We start from the raw sequence: 13,427 nt of genomic DNA on the forward strand, positions 1-13,427 counted from the left end.
AGGCAATTTACAACATATCTTCTAACAAAACACAATAATTAAAATGTGCTTTTATATTAGAGTTTTTCAAACATCCATGTAAACATAGTGTTAGACCAATTCCAAATACTGGCTCTGGCATTCTGTTCCACACACAACAGACATAGCAAAGGGACCATTTGTACTGTTGTGTGTGTAGTTACCACATCTACGTATCCATCTTCTGTTAATGAAAATAACCCAGGTATGAACACTTCATTCAGACATGACAGAAAAATTCATAGTGATTACAGTGCAAATGAACCTAAGTAGCTTGTGCACTAGGAATGTAAGTGGGTCAGAAAAGGCTGTAATGGGTTTGAGGGGGAATGAAAAAAACCCAAGACTATAGAACCTCATCAAATGACTGGAGTTGATGTGTAAAGGTCAGCAGGCCTTATTCTCTATTTTAAAGCAACTAAGTTTCTTACATCAAAATAGAAATCAGTCTAGCACTACTCAATTGATTAATTATGAGTAATATAATTCTTATACAAAATACAAACCCACAAAATTACTTAATTCATAAACGTGATAGGAGTACTGTGCACGTATGTTACCACAGATTATTTTTTTTCTGGCAGCAGGGACATTCCTCTTGTGCAGCTGCACAGTGATCACAAAGTACATAATGTTGACGTGGATTCAGGATAACGCTACGATCACCTTCCTGACATATGATACACTTCTTTGACTGAAGCTGAAAAATCACCTGTAAAAAGATTATTGCACTCAGCGAAAACAATTCCAAAGTAGACAGTTGTATTCTTGCAGCTTTACACATAGTAGTCCTGAATAAACTTCTAATTAACAACACAATGTTTTTGTATGACAGCTGAATTGACTATCATAATACATGCCAAGCTTGTGCAACCTTTAAAGTAGCAGCTGGAGAAGTGTAAGTGCTTTTAGAAAGGAAAATAGCTAGGATTAAACCTCTTCACTGAAACTTTCCCGCGTAATTGGGACAAGTGACATAAATAGGAAAAAAAACCACCAAAAAAAACCCCATCCAAAACCAAATAGCAAAAAAAAAGATTAATATACTTCCTCATTTTGCTATTTCAAACTACTGTCACTTTTTTTTATGCCATGCGTTAGGACAAAATGGAAGCATCCCAAATGTGTGACCCTTCAATAAAGCTACAGGCTTCAGTAAAGATACAGACTTTGGGGAGGTCGTTACAATTGCAAATGAATGTCTCCATGTGGTAAGTCATATAGGCCCTATTAAGGAACAAGAAAAAAAATAAAACCACCTAAAAGCTGTGTTATTTTTTCAAGAGCAAGACCAGAATGCTATGTGTGGAACTGCCTAAGACAGCAACTTTCTCCTGGAAGACCTGGGTGAGAAGAGGCCGCAATACTACAGAAAATCTGAGAAGCTGGCAAAGGTAGCAGTGGTTCTGATGACTTCCATTCCAGGATGTAATGAAGTTTTTGGTAAGTGATCCCAAGACTCTCTTGCTCCTCTTTAGAATCTCCCTTAAGTGAAAATCAATAGCAGTCCCTAATCCAATACAGAATTCTATAAATGTACTTGATAACAGGAGTCTGGTAACTAGCAAGTTTTGCCCTTGTCCACCTTCTTCATTGAAAAAGATCTAATTTATGTTTTAAACTCTGCTAAAGTGAGACTGGCTTTTTTTTTCCTTTTTTTTTTTTTTTGACTGGACAGGAGGTACACTAAGACAAAAAAGCACAGAACTCAAGTACTGAAGTATGGCAGACTGTCCCAGTAGTGAAAGGAAACCTTCTTTTGGTCTGGACAATCCTGTCACAGTCAAAATAAAACAATAAGAATTGGAGTCAGATGTGGTGTTGCTGTGCTTGAGTCTGCAGGAAAGAAAGCAATGTGAAACCAAGTTGTGCCCAGCAAGGTTTGAAGTATGGTGCTTGGAACAGTACATGGTCGTTATTATCTTCACTTATGTGCCCAGAGGGGTGGCACCTGATATTCCCAGCTTGGAGAGCCCTGAGAAATGCCCTCAATCTGGCAGTGAAAGAGCATCTTAAATTCTGGCAGAAGCTGAGTCTGGATTTGAGAGAAAGTGAAATACAGCAATATGCTGCTAAGGGACTGAACCATCTGACATATGAGGAAAGGCTGAGAATTGGGATTACATAGCCTTTTCAAAGAGATGGCATCTTACTGGTCTGTATAAATACCTGATGGGAGAGAGTAAAACAGATAGGGACAGACTCTTTTCAGTAGTAGCCAATGAAAGAAGAGCCTATGGGTCCAAGTTAAAATCCCACACAGACATAAGAAAAAACATTCCTTACTGTGAGGATGGTCAAACACTGGAAAAGATTGCCCTCTGAGGCAGTGGGCTCTCCATCCTTGGAGATACTCAAAACACCACCAGGAAAGGCCCTGAGCAACCTGCTCAAGTGGACTCTGGTTTTAGCAGGGTGTTGGACTGGATGATCTCCACACATCCCTTCTAATGTCAATGATACTCCACTCCAAGTGTGTACTGGCCACTCTGACACAAAGTCCTAGCAGGGAATCTCACCACTTACCTTCTGAAGAAGTGAAAAGCATGTAACTACTTTCATTTGTTTAGGGCAACTACTTTTATTTATTTAGCTAGTGCCCAAAATGTTAGGGGTAAAAGCTGGTTTTTTGTTTGGGTTTTTTTTAATCAGCCAAGAATTCTTGTGAATCACTTGCGATTTGTTCTGACAGCTGAACAATTTCTTAGAAGAATCCATTAGGTTGAGAAATCTACTGCATCCTCTATTATAGGATGAATACAGGATGAAAAGAAAGACATTAAGACTTAGAGCAATATTGCTCTTTGAAATGAAACCTGTCATAAAAATTTCATTGAGGTTATTGAGCTGCTACTTTCAGTCAATCAAAAATAGTTATGCAGATGAATAAACTTACCTTGTCTATTGTTTCTAAACCTGAGTGCAGCCGATTTTGTAAGGAACGAAGCTTTGGCAAGGGTATCTTATCTATATCGCCACAGTTTTTCATATAAGGCAGTGTAGTACACAGACAAGCAGCTAATTGTGCCTTTAGCTTTTTTATTTTGCTTTCCACTTCCTCCTTCTTCTGAAGAGCTAGCTGTTTGTCTGCATCTGCAATGTTAGCACGTTCTTTTGCTTCTTGAGCCTCTTTCTGCCATGCATCGCATGCCTGGGAGAAAGACATTTCCAGAATATAATTTTTTTTTTAATTAACAAAATAAGAAAAAGTCAAAAGGCAAAAAGATATAACAATGCATTCACTGTCCACTTCACACTTCTCCCTACTTTTCCTACCTTCTAAATAACAGCTCTTCTTGTTTTGTAATTTGTAATGTGCTTTTTAGATATTGTCACTGTTACTTGTCTGTAAATAGCCAGAAGCCTTTTGGGAGGTCTATAAACAAAACATATTTTAGATGTTAAATTTGTAATTTAATGTCAAGAGACATAAAAAAAACTATCAAAATTTAGTTTAGCTACTCCTCATCATAGAGAGAACAACATGAGGGGAAGAAAAGGACTGAAGAAAAGGACTACAGAGAATGCATGACTGGCAGCTATCAATAACCTCGGTTTGACTGCTGAGGTGGCTACATACTGTCCAGGCACACTATGCACCCATGGCTGCTGACAAGCCTCTACTTTTTTGCATGCTTACCATGTAAAAGAGCTATGGGAGGGAATACCTATCTTTCCTTACTGAAACATCAAGATATGTTGCTGTTCAGCACTATCTTGAATATGTGTAAGTGTCCCTGTCTAGACAGGCAGATTAACCTTGGGAAAATAAACTGCCCTTTAAACAGCTGTTTCCTTTATATTGTTAGCATTTCAAGGATGAAAAAACACTCCTTTGACAGACTGTAATAAAACTGTGTCCAAGGATAAGAACATACGTAAAAATGAAAAAGAGAACTAACTGCTTGCTTGTTAAAATATATAGGTATATAATTAAATATTACCATAAATCAGCATACCTGTTTTACCTGTTGCCAAGATTCTTCCCATTGTTTTAGTTTTCTCTTGGCATCATCAAGTTCCTGTCTAACTTGAGTTAGTTCATTCCCAGTTGTGTTTGAACTTACTGAGGGGGTAGTGCCACTGCTTAGCACTGGGGATGGACTAGGAGAGAAATTCTCAGTTATGAAGTCCCAAGTGCTCCCTGTAACACCATTTAAACCTGTAAAACAAAGGCAGAAAAAAACAATTATTTTGCACACACTGCTGAAAAATGTTTCACATCTGAATAAAATAGATGTGCCACATATGCAAAATATACACTTTAATCTGAAAGATTCATAACATTATTTCACTACCTTCAGAAATGTGACAGTCAGGAAAATGTTTTTGGTATTTTCAGCAATTCAGGAGACTTACCACTTTTTTTTTTTCTTGCCACTTTTAATAAAAGTATAGTCCACAAAAGGAGAAGGAAGAGTGAGAATTCATTTACATACAAAATGGTTTGTTCCTAGCAGCTCATACGTAATGTTATTTCTTTCTCTTTCTCTGTTCTGCATTTTCCTTTAGCAAAATGCTGCAGCTAAAATGCATTCTTGCTGCCTGTATGCAATCTCTGTATTTTACTCCTTTCAAAACCTCTAAATATATCTCCTCTTCCACGAATTCTTTTTTTCCCTTCACTAGGAACAGAATTTCACTCCCTGAACTTTCTCCCACATATCACATACACTCCATTATCAGTAGTGTGATCAATTACAACCACAAGGCTTTGTTTTCCAGATGAAGTCATGAGAAACATGCAAAGCTTTGAACTGAACACTTCTCACCTGCTATTAAGTTCCCTTCTACAATACACAAAGTGCAGCCTTCAGCTTACTTACCTAAAGAGTTGTGAGAAGAGGCAGAGGTGCCTAACATGCTATGTTCTGTCTTCAAAGGCAACTGGTGGAAAGGAGCCGTAGCAGATGAAACAAAAGACTGAGACAGCGATTGTGAAAGAGAACTGAGTGGAGAATTTGAAAGGGATGATGATGAATGTAAAGATGAGGAACGAACAAGAGAACCTGGAATACTGACAGGTGCTGAACTTCCCAGTAATCTTTGACCTATGTACGCATAGGGGAAGAAAGAAAAAAAAACAAAAACAAAACAAAAACCCCATTTGTTCCAAAGCAGTACACAGCTTTCTGTAAGCAATTTTCTGAAAGACATATCAAATGTAAGTTAAATTACATATTCAAACATCTTACATTAAAAAAAACCAACAATCTTTATTTATCTCCTATTGCAAAAATATTTTTTTTAAATTGAACACTTGAAACCGAACATTTTCAGGCAATAGTTTTGCTAGTGCCAGCAAAACAGAATCTGTAGCTTTATACAGCAGTGGCTTCATCTGCAGCTACAAAGAAAAGCTTTTCAGATCAAGTTATTCAACTTACTCATTTTTATAGCCTACAACTAATGCAAGTGGAAAACCTGACTGAAACTTGAAGAATTAAGAAAAAATATGTATTTTGGTTAAGCAAGTGAGACTACAGACCTTGAAAATCATACGCAGAGTAATTATCAGACATATAGCTCAATTTCCTTTGTCTACATTCTTTTGCTTTTGCTCAATAGATTTACCTGTCAAATGTACTCAACTCTCTATAAAAACTGAATTTGAAACAAAGTGAAAATTAATAATATTATATTTTATGCTTTTCTGAGGGAGTGAGGGCACCTGATATTCACTTGGGTCAAAACGATTTCCAAGCTTTACGAAAGACTTGAATCTGTAATACTTGGGTAGTGTCCATTCCACTGCAGTCCCAGTGACAGTATACATATTTCAACAACATCAAATACATCTGTATATTTTTTAAAGGCCGTGGACTAAAGATACAATAATTGTCTTAAAGGAAGAAGAACTGCATAACATATAGAGACACTAAGTGCAAGCTTTTCTACCTGGAGCAAGGGACAGCAATAATGAACTAGGGTGTAGCTATAGCTGTTTTACCCTTTGAGTCTAGAGCCACGGGTCAAGAAGGACATGGGAGGAACATGTCTGCCATCCAAGAATACAGTTCTGTTTGTCCAAGTGGAAGCCCAACACATAGGCACAACCAACGTAATTACTCCTTCAAAGAAATGCTAGCAAAACAGGTATCAGAAAATAAAGTATTATAAAAACATGTCTGTTCTCTTGCTGTATGTCTCAAAGGGTTACAGTTCCTCAGCTTTCACTTACTATTTTTCTGGGTTTTTTTATCTCAATTATTTTCTTTTCTACTTACACAAGGAAAAGGTGTCATTTTAATTTCTTGATGTTAAACAGCCAGAACAAAACTAAGGAGTTTTCTTCAAAGTCTTTGCTGTCTGTAACTATTTTAATGAGCAAAAGTTTAGGAAGCCAGAAAAGAAAGATATTTTAAATTAGCATAATTTTACAAATTGGACCTCTTACTTGTTAATCCAAGGTCACTGCCTTTTTGATCTTCTAAGTCTCTATTTACAGATGCAACGTTCACATCATTAAAATGCAAATCTAAAGCAGAACCTGTTAAACAAAACATTGTATCAGTACATTATCCTTGAATTACCCATAAATCACGATGGCTGAAATGAGAAAAGTTTGTCTATTTTTGTTAGTGCTTCCTTCATGGAACACTTCTGCATCTAGGTCATGATCTTAAGCACACTACAGACACACAGTGAAGGATATCTGTGTTTACTAAAAGGGAAAACTCTCATATATAAGCTATTACAGCTCTTTAAGTTGGTGAGATGAATAGAGAGTAATGGAAAGATGGCAGTTTATCTGGTTTTTTAAGAAATCTGTGTCACCCGGTGTGCTTTCAACAGAAAAAGAGGAAAAACAAAATTTAGATACCTATGTAAACATATTTTTTATTATTATTGAATAAAAGCAGGTATGAAACCTTCAGAGAGACTGCAAATGTCCTTTACAACAATTAGCCCTTGGGGTAACAGAGTTACATATCAGGACATACAGATGTAAAGAATGTCACAATATTAAAATGAAAATGTGCAATACTTTAAAATAAATTAACTAAAATTCAAATATCAGCATTCCTTTTAGACTGAACAGTTAGACTGCCTTTTGTAATGTCTTACATCAGTCTAAGACTTCTCTGGCCAATGACAAAGTTCTAAACAGTATACTTCTTATTAGGTCCACTGCTTATAAAGCGTTAGAAGTGAGGTTTTTTTTCCCTTTCTTCCTCTTAACTTCTTTTCTGTGCAGAAAGGGGTGTAATTAAGGAATTTATCCCTCTGTTCCTATACTTTATCTAATGTTGAACAACTCCACAATCAGGAAGACACAAGAGAAGTCTACAGACATACTGATTTTGCAGGCAGGAAAGTGAATATCCCAGTCATTGTGGTCAGTGATAGTGATCACCTTTATGAAGAATTTTTTTATTTTATGTTGAAAATCACTATTGCAAACTGGCACAAAGCCTAAATGAAAAGGAACCAACAGAAATTAAAGACACACTGACTTGTGTAAAAGTTTCAATAAGATCCAAAAGAGATCACTCAATCCCTTTGGAATTAGACTGATTCCTCTCTCATAGCCTAGTCCTAAACAATATGCACTGTAAATGGCAGAAAATCTTTGGTAGAAGTACTATATAGTTGTAAAAGTCTAAAAGTCAGAAATTAAAGTACAATTTGGATCATTAATACATATATAGCACTGCATTACTACATATAGGCATTTTCTGATGTTGACTAGGCTATCCAACAGACTCCACTGACTTGGAGCTCCAGATGATACATAAAGGGAATTAAGTGATCTAGAAGCAGGATCCACAGAACAGTGCACAGCAGAAAGCTGCCTAAGCTGTCCAGAACAAAATATGAGCCGAGAAATGAAGTTCACATACTACATAATGACACTCATGACAAAGATCCCTGAGACTTAATATAGCTCTTTGTGAAGAGTTACTAATCTAGGTCTCAAAAGCAACACAACTTTATCAGTATGGAGCTGTGCCCTAACAATAATACTTATCTTCCAGCAGTACTGACAGAGCAGCTTAGTGTCCAGCAGTCAGAGGAAGGAAGTTCATCTCTACATCATCATTTTGGCCTGAAGAGATATACCCTAGGTTTTTAAAGTTTTCCAGCAATAACCTGTTCTAGGAGACAGGTGCCCAAGCCTGTCATTCTATAAAACACAGGATGGGAGAGACGGCCTCCTTTTATTTGATGACATCAAGTGGCCACAAGCGCTGTGTGAAACCCAGCTTAAAAGTTCCTCTTCTGTACTGAGTTTTGGATCCCCACTGCTGCACTGTGCCTTCCCTACCTTTGCCTTATATAAGTAAGGGTCTTTCATCTGCAACACTGTAGCCTGCCTCTTTTGCCCTTTCACCCTACTGCATTGGTAGAGCCTTCCAGAGTTTCTGAGGCAGTATATGTTTCCTTTCTTGTTCTCACGTTCACCATCTTGCTATGCTCACCATCTGGCGGCACCTACCAACCAACCCTCAGAGCACTGCTATGGTAGGGTTTTAGGGGAAATGACTGCTGCTGGTGTGAGAACCACGCTTCCTTTCTCCTCTTCTCCTGCTTCTGATTGTAACTTTTGATTTACATTAGAGGGACTGTACATCTCTGGACATCTCAATAACAAATTAGCACGCAACATCATCCACCGACCAAAGCGTGCTCCAATTAATACTACTAACATCATAAGCAGGAAGAGCCCATTAGGAGTTTGGGACAGTCTTGGTGAAAAACTACAGTTAATACAGTTAGCATAGGAAAAGTATTATGTGGGAGAGAACTAGCTGCTACATTTAAGTGGATGCCCAAGAGATGATGTTCATCCAGCCTGCCTGTCGCTTCTATTTCCACCCAGCCACTAGGACAGTTTTCTCTCCCCTTTCCTCTCTCACTCTTGTGTTTGTTTGTTTGTTTAGGAATAACTTTCACCACTATGTGCCATCTGCTATGCTACCTACTAATAAACCTTCCCACATGTGAACTTGTCTCAACCTCCTCCATGCAAAACCACCATACACCTGTGAGAGCAAACTTTTCATCACTATGCTGCACGATGTTCTGAGAGAGATCCTTCTCACTTCCACCAATTGAAGCTGTTCCACTTTCTTTCAAAAAATTCAAAATTCTCTCAATCATGAAAAGAGAGGCTTTAAAATCCCATCATTAGCACCATCATTATCGTTAAACAGGAAAACAAACCAGGGTTCTTCCCAAGGTCTTGCAATTCCACACATCACTCATATGTTAATATTTGAAGTTATTTGTGATGTCTGGCTCAGTATGTTGCTAGCAGGAAAAAAACACAATGAGGCTGACATAAATCATGCTGCTCAAATAGTAGATCAAATCTAAGCCTGCACCCTACTAATCATTAACCTGTCATGCTCTTCTCATGAAGCCTTAACTCACTCTGCCACACTTGTCCTCCCCTACCACAAAAAGGATGGACATGTCTCCTTAGCGATTATTATATGGATTTTCAAAGCTTAATTTTTGTTACCTTTTGGCTCTCTCAGATTTCACATCACACAGTGGAAAGTCAGTGGAGTGCAGGGAAAGAACACAGACAACATCTTAAGATAACAACATATATGGGAAGCAAATTGAGACACACCAATTTTCCTTGAATGGCAAGTTTCCCGGATAGGCAAAATCCCCACGCTTGAGTATGCGACAGAAAGCAACAGAAGCAACCAAAACATTCCCAAGGGGAGGTCTACCCAGAAACCTAACAGACAACAGGGTGGAGTATCAGATGATGGCAGATGTCTCGCTTTCTCCCTTCTATCAATGGAGTGATTTCCCTTCACTGCTGCCCATTCCTTATTTATTCCTCTTCAAATCTGTTTCCTTTGACACCCTTCTTACCTAATGTCTCTATTCTCTTAAAAATTATTTTCATTTGTATTTTCTGTTTGTTTTGGTTTTGTTTGGGTTTTTTGGGTGTCGGGTTTTGTTTGTTGCTTTTTGTTTGTGGGGTTTTTTTATTATTTTAAGTTTTCAAGAGGATTTCAAGTACCCTGCAGCTCTTATGTTCTCTGACTGTATTTCTTTCTTTTTTACCAGAACAAAATCAGGCAACTCAACCAATCTCCCTGAGAGGAGAAGACTACAACAATGTACCTTCTACTCCATTATTGCTCAGCTTTGAACATATTGTCCAAGCCTCTATGCTAAATACTAGTTCTGTCTGATGGGCCTGTCTTGCACCCTTTTCTGCCCCAGCTCTTGGGGACTATTACTCAGAAAGCAGAGAGAGAGGGCTTGTAACTCCCCAGGACATCAAGATAAAGGGCCACAGAAGGGACTATAGACCCCACTGCCTGACAAAGCTTCTTTAGGCCTTGCTAATATAACTCTCCTGACTTTTCCCTAATCCTTCTCCAAACCCATTCATCGCTTTTTCCCATAATCACCAAGCCCCTTCCCTTGTTGCAGCTCATTTTCTATTCCTTTTTTATGACTTTCTACAAGATCACTATAAGTGTATTTTCTGTACTGCAATAATGTCATAATCTTCTTTACTCAGATTACATGCAACACTATTCTCAATGCCATCCTATATATCCATGAAACAGAACTCTTGAAAAAATAATGTATATATACGAAATTCTTTTAATGAAAAAAAACCCTTATCTACACAGTTACCGTAGACTAACTTATATATACATGAGGTGTGTTTCATGATACATATTCTGTTTACAAACACAGTATACTGAAAACTGATGTAAAAAGCCATCAACAGATAGCAGAGGCATATTCTATCTCAAAGGAATCAAGAGTCTCTTATGTGCAATAATATAATCACACTAGGACATGCGAAACATAGCATATCACTGTTTTAATGATTCTGCAACACTTGTTTGTATATCACGATTTTCAAATTATGCTGAATTAGCACCACATCTAGTACACAGAAATTAGACCACGGTTCTTACTGTATAACTTGTTACAGTCAATTAGCTTCTGATTATTTCAGAAGCAATGTTTATCTTGACAAAAATGTGATTCCATTCCATAGTGTATCTTAAAATAACTATAAGCCAATTAAATTATATTACTTGCATACAATAAAAACTAAAATTCTGCTCATTCTAATTCTGAAATTAGAGTCAAAATTTACTTTCTGTCTAAAACAAGATCATTGAACAAACATTTAAGGAAAGCAAGCTATACATTTGTGAGACTGCAGAAAAAGATCCATCATTTAATATTCTGCATAAGTTCTTTCCTAAGAAAAATGAAGAGTGAATGTCTAACTTACCATGCTGAAGTGCTGACTCACTGTCTGCAGTCTCCTGGTTGCTGCTACACATCAATTTAAACACAGAAAGCTTAAAGTACACCAGCTAATCACAGCAACTCCCTGATCACATGACTTACATCACAGAATGTGAAATAGTGCATTTTTCAAATCACAACATTCCCTGCCACAGCCTCCTGAATAAATCACATTTAGTGTAAAAGTGCCTCAAATTTAAATGAGTTTGTGGGTAACGCTAAATTAAGGGAAGCAGCTGATAACGCTTGATGGCAAGACTGCCCCTCAGAGGGATCTCAAAAGGTTGGAGAACTAGGCTGACAGAAAGCTCCTGAAGTTTAACAAAGGCAAATACAGTAATGCTGCACCTGGGACAGAATAATCCCTTGCAACGGTACAGGCTGATCAGAAAAAAGCACTGCAGAAAAAGATCTAGGAATTCCGATGAACACGTTCAACATATTCTGCGGCAATAAAAGCTAAGGGTGTATTTGCCTGCATTAGCAAAAGTGCAGCCAGCAGGTTGGGGGAAGTGGTTATTCCTCTCTATCCAGCACCTGTGAGACCACAGCAGGAATACCAAGAGTAGTTTTGCAGTTCCCAGTGTCTAATTATTATTGAAATATTTATTGCCTTTTACCATTTTCTACACAAACAGCCTAGCTGGTTGGAGGCACAGGAAAAGCTTCAGGCTAATAATAGAAATTTTGGGACTATTTCCCAGAATCTGTCTTTTGCACCCAGAAAGGAAGGGCTCCTCCTTTTTGTGTCCTTTCAGATCTGGTCCACATAGTGTGAACAAAAGATTTTGTCCTTGAGCATACAAATAACCAGAACAAAGAACATGCAGTCAGCCATACTGCAAGAACATGACAAGATTTGTAACTGCACCTGCTATTTTAACATTAAAAAAAGTCAAATCTCATCAGCCCACCAACAGAAGTTGAGGAGACAGTACTTCCAGCAACAGGAGGTGCATTATGAAAGTCTGACACTTTTTTTAAATCACTGGCTAATACAAAGGCTAAAATTCCAATTTAGATGTCCTATTCACTCATTCCTATGCTCACATTGGAGACTTGGTGAAAAATAATAACTTGGGGTTAAAGTATTACATTAAATTTCAGATATTGCCATATATTATTATCATACGTAATATGTTCTTTACCAGTAAGTTCTTTGACTCTAAGCTGAAACAAGAACCTGAATAATGCAACTAAATATTACAATCAGAGATTAGATATTAAGACTTACCAACTACTGGTTCAACTTTGTTACTGCCAGAATAGAATGGGAGAGCTTTGGCACTAATAGAAGGGACAGCTATGGGAGATGAACAATCTGATCCAACACTGGAGGCCAGACTAGAAGTTATATGTGAAGAAAGTGGGTTAATGGCTGAAAAAACACTGAGATGGTTCTGTTAAAAAGAAACAAACAGTATATGTAATCACCTAAAACCACACTTTTACACAGATGTACATACAAACATATAAAATAAATACTGTATTTTTAAAAGAACCACCCTCTGAATTAATACATTAGGGTATTTTCACTTATCAACAAATGCGCTTCTCCAATGTGGCTGGACATAACTACCATACAGTTGAATTCTGCTTTCAGAAAAAATATATCTAAATGCTAGCAAATAAACTCATAATGATCTAATAACATAATTAGTCAGCTAAGCATGATGCTTGTTTTCAAAGGGAAAATATCTTAGGAATTGTACCATTTCATTATGCATTCACACACAAATTATATTCTATATTGGAGTTTTGGTCTCTAAATTTTCTCATTTAATCTAAATGCAGTTGGTGCATAAATTGATCTTTGGTTTAGAGAAGACAACCAAGAAACATGACTGCACTGCACATATACATCACATTATATAATGACCTATACCTGTGCTACTTCTTTCTAGTGGTAGAAAGTCATGCAGAAATACTTTTTAGGGCAAATCACAAAAAACGTGAAGAGTTTCCAAGGCTGTCACTCTCCCTAATTTATAGATGTGTAAAGGAAAAGACCCAATGTATACTTCTAAACTGGTTCATGTGCTTTCACTGTTCTATACAGAAAACACAGGATCCACCCCTATCTTGTGTTTTTTCTCATTATTTATTCAGCACCACTCCTCCTGCATTTTAAATGTAACACACATTTCAATCCTCCATCT

At 37.3% G+C, this 13,427-nt stretch overlaps 1 protein-coding gene across 10 annotated transcripts in view; it reads right to left on the minus strand.

The window, feature by feature from the left end:
- Window positions 1-242: 242 nt before the first annotated feature.
- Window positions 243-13,427, minus strand: part of UNKL (unk like zinc finger) — a 51,825-nt gene continuing 38,640 nt past the window's right edge. For 6 of the 10 annotated variants that reach the window (XM_061349062.1, XM_061349060.1, XM_061349063.1 and 3 more), the window contains 6 exons: window positions 12,503-12,668; window positions 6,409-6,508; window positions 4,845-5,062; window positions 3,978-4,180; window positions 2,915-3,169; window positions 243-730 (listed from right to left, as the gene is read on the minus strand). In XM_061349062.1, coding sequence (XP_061205046.1) covers window positions 575-730; window positions 2,915-3,169; window positions 3,978-4,180; window positions 4,845-5,062; window positions 6,409-6,508; window positions 12,503-12,668 — 1,098 coding nt within the window. In that variant the 3' untranslated portion in view covers window positions 243-574. Of the gene's footprint in view, window positions 731-2,914; window positions 3,170-3,977; window positions 4,181-4,844; window positions 5,070-5,506; window positions 5,650-6,408; window positions 6,509-11,251; window positions 12,456-12,502; window positions 12,669-13,427 lie in introns of those variants that run through there. The other 4 variants (XM_061349059.1, XM_061349068.1, XM_061349061.1 and 1 more) reach the window with 4 other exon arrangements.

Source organism: Neopsephotus bourkii, unplaced genomic scaffold, assembly GCF_033783945.1.
Source record: "Neopsephotus bourkii isolate Nb327-2 ecotype Australia unplaced genomic scaffold, CSIRO-AGI_Nbou_v1 NB_384, whole genome shotgun sequence".
NCBI classification, from domain to species: Eukaryota; Metazoa; Chordata; class Aves; order Psittaciformes; family Psittacidae; genus Neopsephotus; species Neopsephotus bourkii.